This window comes from Sporothrix schenckii (assembly GCF_000961545.1).
Source record: "Sporothrix schenckii 1099-18 chromosome Unknown Cont47, whole genome shotgun sequence".
Classification (NCBI taxonomy): Eukaryota; Fungi; Ascomycota; class Sordariomycetes; order Ophiostomatales; family Ophiostomataceae; genus Sporothrix; species Sporothrix schenckii.
In genome coordinates, this window is record NW_015971148.1 from 1,579,248 (window position 1) to 1,585,052 (window position 5,805).

General features: G+C 55.3%; 1 protein-coding gene across 1 annotated transcript; it reads left to right on the top strand.

Moving 5' to 3' along the window:
• Positions 1–359: 359 nt before the first annotated feature.
• Positions 360–4,244, top strand: SPSK_02949 (DNA mismatch repair protein MSH6; the record flags this gene model as incomplete). Its single annotated transcript, XM_016729795.1, has 3 exons — positions 360–788; positions 882–1,047; positions 1,111–4,244. 3 exons carry the CDS (start codon positions 360–362, stop codon positions 4,242–4,244), a joined length of 3,729 nt encoding a protein of 1,242 aa, XP_016585079.1.
• Positions 4,245–5,805: the final 1,561 nt, after the last annotated feature.

The window sequence follows — 5,805 nt, forward strand, 5'->3', positions numbered from 1 at the left end:
CCTGGTTTAAGTGCTGTCGCCCAGCGCGTTTGGTGGGGCCGAGCTTCACGCGTCGTTTTCTGCTCCGCTCAGGGACTGGGGATCCTCGACCGCGTCGTGTTTCCTCCACCCCTTTGATTTTCCCGACCAGCTGGCACACGACAGGACGAGCTGTGCCGTTGGTGACTTTGTTCTATCCATTCCTTTCAAGACGAGCTGTTCAATCGAGCCAGCTTGCCGTTGTTCCTTCTTTTGCCGTTCTCATTTTCCTCGGATTTCTTGATTCTATTTTCATTCTTTCGTTTCTTCCATTCCCTTCTTCTGATCGTCGTTCGCCGTTTTACACAGAATCCCCTTCACGCCAATCTACCTCCAGCAGCATGGCGGACGCTCGCACGCCGGCACGGCTGCCTACCCGTAAGGCGGTGGCGCCGTCGACCGGCAAGCAACAGAGCATCCTCGGCTTCTTTGCAAAGACACCCTCAACTGTCCGCCCATCGGCATCGAAGCCGCCCCGCAGTGCCACAGCTACCGCCGACGACGACAACGACGGCACGGCTCTCTCCTCGCCCTGCCTGCGTGAGACTAAGGCCAACCCACGTGTGTCCTCTCGTGCCGCCCAGATCACGCCGCTGCCCAGCAGCGATCCTGCCGAGCCATCGAGCTCCCAGGAAAACGCGACCACCCCGTTGGACGCCTCGACCAAGGTACCGAAGACCGACGTCCTCCCGTCTCCATTTACACCTGCTGAGACGGCACAGAAGTCGGCCAACCGTCTTGCAGTCCCGACTAGCAGTCCGACACGCAAGGTAGGTCGAGCGACAGAATTTGGATTTTATATTTTATATTTTATATTTTTCTTATATTTTATTTTGGCTTTGGAACTTCTCTAACCCTCCCAGGCCCGGAAACAAATCAGTTATGCAGAGTCATCCGACGAAGAGGATGATGTCTTTGTGGCTATGAATGCCAACCAACGGCGCCACCGCAATCGCACGCGGACGGTGGCAGACGACGACGAGGACTATGCGTCCGGCGGCGTTGAAGACGTTGCTGCAGATGAGGACGGTGTGTTATATTTGCTTCTGGCTTCTCCAAGGCAAAACCAAAACCAACTGACAACTTTTTCAGATGATATGGCCGATTTTGTCGTATCCGATGAGGAATCGGATGCCCCGTCCAAGGCCAAGAAGCGCAAGCGGCCATCCAAGGCTGACGCGCCCCGAAAACGGCCAACACCTACGCCGACACCCGTCAAGGACGAGAATTACGATGATTTCGACGAGGAGCTCTTCAACGAGGTGCCCTCGACATCCACGGCACAGAAATGGCGCTTCGACCCCGACAATGTGCAGGCATCGGAGCCTAGATCAACCGCAACAGCTTCTGCGCGCACGTCGACTACCGCAGCCTCGACTGCCAAGGCTGGTAAGGAGAAGGCGCACACCAAGGAGCCCGAGGACCGCTACACATGGCTCGCCAACGTCCGCGATATGGACAAGAACGAGCCGGGCCACCCCGACTTCGACAAAGGCACCATCTACATTCCGCCTAATGCGTGGCACAAATTTTCGCCTTTTGAGAAACAGTACTGGGAAATCAAGCAGAAGTTGTATGATACCATCCTCTTCTTCAAGAAGGGCAAGTTCTACGAACTGTACGAGAATGACGCCACAATCGGCCACCAGCTGTTTGACTTCAAAATGACTGATCGCGTCAATATGCGAATGGTCGGTGTGCCCGAGAGCTCGCTCGATATTTGGGTCAATCAGTTCGTCTCCAAGGGCTACAAGGTCGCGCGTGTGGACCAGATGGAGTCCGCCCTCGGCAAGGAGATGCGCGAGCGCGGCGCCTCGTCCGTCCCAAAGAGCAAGCAGGACAAAATCATCCGCCGCGAGCTGGCCTGCGTCCTGACGCGTGGAACGCTTGTTGACGGCAGCATGCTGCAGGACGACATGGCCACCTATTGCGCTGCCATCAAGCAGGGCATGGTCGACGACAAGCCCGTGTTTGGTGTTGCTTTTGTTGACGCTGCCACCGGCCAGTTCTTCTTGTCCGAGTTCGAGGACGACGTCGACCTCACCAAGTTCGAGACGTTTGTCGCCCAGACCGCGCCGCAGGAGCTGCTTCTCGAAAAGTCGCACCTGTCCACCAAGGCTCTGCGCATCCTCAAGAACAACACGACGCCCATGACCATTTGGAACTACCGCAAACCGGGTGCCGAGTTCTGGGACGACGAGATGACGCGACGTGAGCTCGAGAGCGGCGACTACTTTGTCGATGAAGAGGGCACGGCCAAGGCACCCGCCGACTGGCCACAGAAGATGCAAGAGATGCGCGAGAAGCCCTTCCTCATGTCTGCCTTTGGTGCGCTGGTCAACTACCTGCGCGGCCTCAAGCTCGAACGCAACCTGCTGTCCCAGTCCAACTTTGAGTGGTACAATCCCATCCATCGTAACGGCACGTTGATCCTGGACGGCCAGACGCTCATCAACTTGGAGATTTTCGCCAACACCGTCAATGGCGGACCCGAGGGCACGCTCTTCAACCTGCTCAACCGGTGTATCACGCCGTTTGGCAAGCGCCTGTTCCGCAAGTGGGTTTGCCACCCTCTGTGCAACATCCAGAAGATCAACGAGCGTCTCGACGCCGTCGACATGCTCAACGCCGACCGCACCCTACGTGACCAGTTCTCGGCCGAAATGAGCAAGATGCCCGACCTCGAGCGCCTCGGCTCGCGCATCCATGCAGGGGCTGTTCGCCCAGAGGACTTTGTGCGCGTCCTTGAAGGCTACGAGCACATTGAGTACACGACCAGCCTGCTGCGCGCCTTTAGTGGCGGCAACAGCATCGTGGACCAGCTTGTGGCCGCCATGCCAGACCTCAACGAACCGCTTGCGTACTGGAAGACGGCCTTTGACCGCAAGCGCGCCCGTGAGGAGAAGGTTCTGATCCCCGAACGTGGCATCGACGAGGACTTTGACACGTGCTGTGACACGATTGAGCGCATCAAAGGCGACCTGCACACTCTGCTCGACGAGCAAAAGAACATGCTCAAGTGCCGCTCGCTCAAGTTCACCGATGTTGGCAAGGAAATCTACCAAGTCGAAGTGCCCAAGTCGATCAAGGTGCCCAAGACGTGGCGGCAGATGTCGGCCACGAGCGCGGTCAAGCGCTACTACTTTAATGAGCTCACGGATCTGGTGCGCGAGCTGCAGGAGGCCGAGGAGACGCGCCTGCAAATGGTCCGCGAGGTTGCGCTGCGCTTCTGTGCCCGTTTCGATGCCGACGCCGACATCTGGCTCGAGGCGACGCGCATCATTGCCCAGCTCGACTGCCTCATCAGCCTGGCCAAGGCTTCGTCCTCGATGGGCCAGCCGAGCTGCCGGCCCGTGTTCGTGGACGAGGATCGCAGCGTGGTCGAGTTTGAGGAGCTGCGCCACCCGTGCATGATCAACGCCGTCGACGACTTCATTCCCAACGACGTACGCCTCGGTGGTGACGCCGCCAAGATCAATCTGCTGACGGGTGCCAACGCGGCCGGCAAGTCGACCATTTTGAGAATGTCGTGCATTGCCGTCATTATGGCCCAGATCGGATGCTACGTCCCTGCCGTCGCCGCCCGCCTCACGCCCGTCGACCGCATCATGTCGCGCCTCGGCGCCAACGACAACATCTTTGCCGCGCAGTCCACGTTCTTTGTCGAGCTGTCTGAGACCAAGAAGATTCTGAGCGAGGCCACCCCCCGCTCGCTCGTCATTCTGGACGAGCTCGGCCGCGGCACGTCCTCCTACGACGGCGTCGCCGTTGCGCAGGCCGTGCTGCATCACGTTGCCAGCCACATTGGCTGCGTCGGCTTCTTCGCGACGCACTACCACTCGCTGGCCACCGAGTTCGAAAACCACCCGGAAATCCGCGCCAAGCGCATGCAGATCCATGTCGACGACGCCAACCGCCAGGTGACGTTCCTGTACAAGCTCGAAGACGGCGTCGCCGAGGGCTCGTTTGGTATGCACTGCGCGGCCATGTGCGGCATCCCCACCAAGGTCATCACAGATGCCGAGGTGGCCGCACGTGAGTGGGAGCATACGAGTCGCCTCAAGGACAGCTTGGACCGGGCCAAGACGGGCTGCTACATCCCGCTGGGCATCCTGAGCGACGTGGCGGCGCTGCTGCGGCCGGACGGTGAGGCGGCAGGGGCCAACGACAAGGCCATGGATCGGAACAGCGTTGAAGTGCTGCTGCAGGCCATTGAGGCTTTGTAAAAGTATAAGGGAAGTGCTTGCTGTGTTACTAATATGGCGTTTTCTACTCGGCACTCTGTGTCTTTATCATGTGGCGTTAATGGGCCCACAAGAGCGATTTGTTGTTTTATTTACTTTCATGGCGTCCTGCTGTTCATTTTTCGTTGTCTAGCTACAGTGTGTTGTTGAGAGCAGTTGTCCTAAAAGGACTTTTAATGAAGAGCCTTATAAACAGCAAGCATTGGCAGTACCAGTTAAGCTTTGATATCATGACAGATTGTCCATTTTGTAAATTCTCGCGTTACGAAGCATGACCTTGCCTGCTTTGATTGACTGTACTTTTTATGATTCCGCAGTGACTTTTTCTGTTGTGTTTTTGATTTTTTTTAAAAAAAAAAATTTGTAGTAGTATTGAAAATAAGAATGATGATGAAAACGTTCTTAAAATGCTTTTGAATAATTCGCCTCCTCGCTTCGTGCAGGCTCAATAAATCGTGTAGAAATATGCACTAGGCGAAGAGAGTAAAAACAATAATTGCACATAATCAAATAGAATCAAAGCAATTATTCTCCCCACCTAACCGCATGCTGCTTTAAGGCGTCCTGGATGTTCTCAATGAATGCCATGCTTTTTGTATTTTTGTACCCTGAAACTTTCCCAAGGCTGGGGCCCTACTTTTGGCCTAGCCAGCCAGGCCTCCATGACCTCGGTCACCGGTAGTGGGCACGAAAGCCATGCTCGATGGTCAATCTTCGGCAATTCCCGGCAGCGACCGTGCTTCGATATGGAGCAGATCCTCCACAGACTGGGACACCAGGCCAGGACCAGGTCATAGATTTGTCCCAGGCCTGCCCACCGCACACATGGCGAAGAGAAATCGAAGAAGGGGAACCCCTGGAGCCTGGACGAGGGACGGACGATTCCTAGAAATGAAGAGGATTGACGTGGACCGTTCTGTGCCAAGGTGTCAGGGGTGTAGTGACGCGTTTCTCTGTCCCAGCCCAGTCTCGACTTTGATTCTGGCAATGTAATCGCCCGTAATTATGAACTTGTATGACGAAATGCACCGTCTATGTCATGCATATGTATTTACTCCGTCTTGCCACGAGAGTTGAGATGCAACAAGATCGAGCCATTTCCGCCGAATAAAAATCTCTGACGTTTCTGCTTTTCTTCGGGTAAAACGAAGGAACTATTCAAGCCAACATTCCGTGATCGGCTTAACGCGCGAAACATGGCCGCATTGAGGACGGCATAACTGTTTGTTAGTATCAGATTCTTTACCTAAGAGGTACTGGAGGTCTGTAGTTCAGACTATCGTGGGCCACGGCACTGACGATGGAGGATGGACCACTCCATCGCACTTTTTATGACTGCACCATATGAGTCGTTTTTTCCGTCCTTTTGCCCCCAATGCTTCAGCTCAGCACAAAGTTGTGGAATTCAGGAATACTATGAATACATCAAAGTCAATTATAAACCTATTCTAGCATTACGTCAGATGACACCTTCCTTCAATACAATGATGTCGTCTGAGAGCACCTTCCCGTATTGCATCCACTTCCTTCTCTGCCTGGCGCT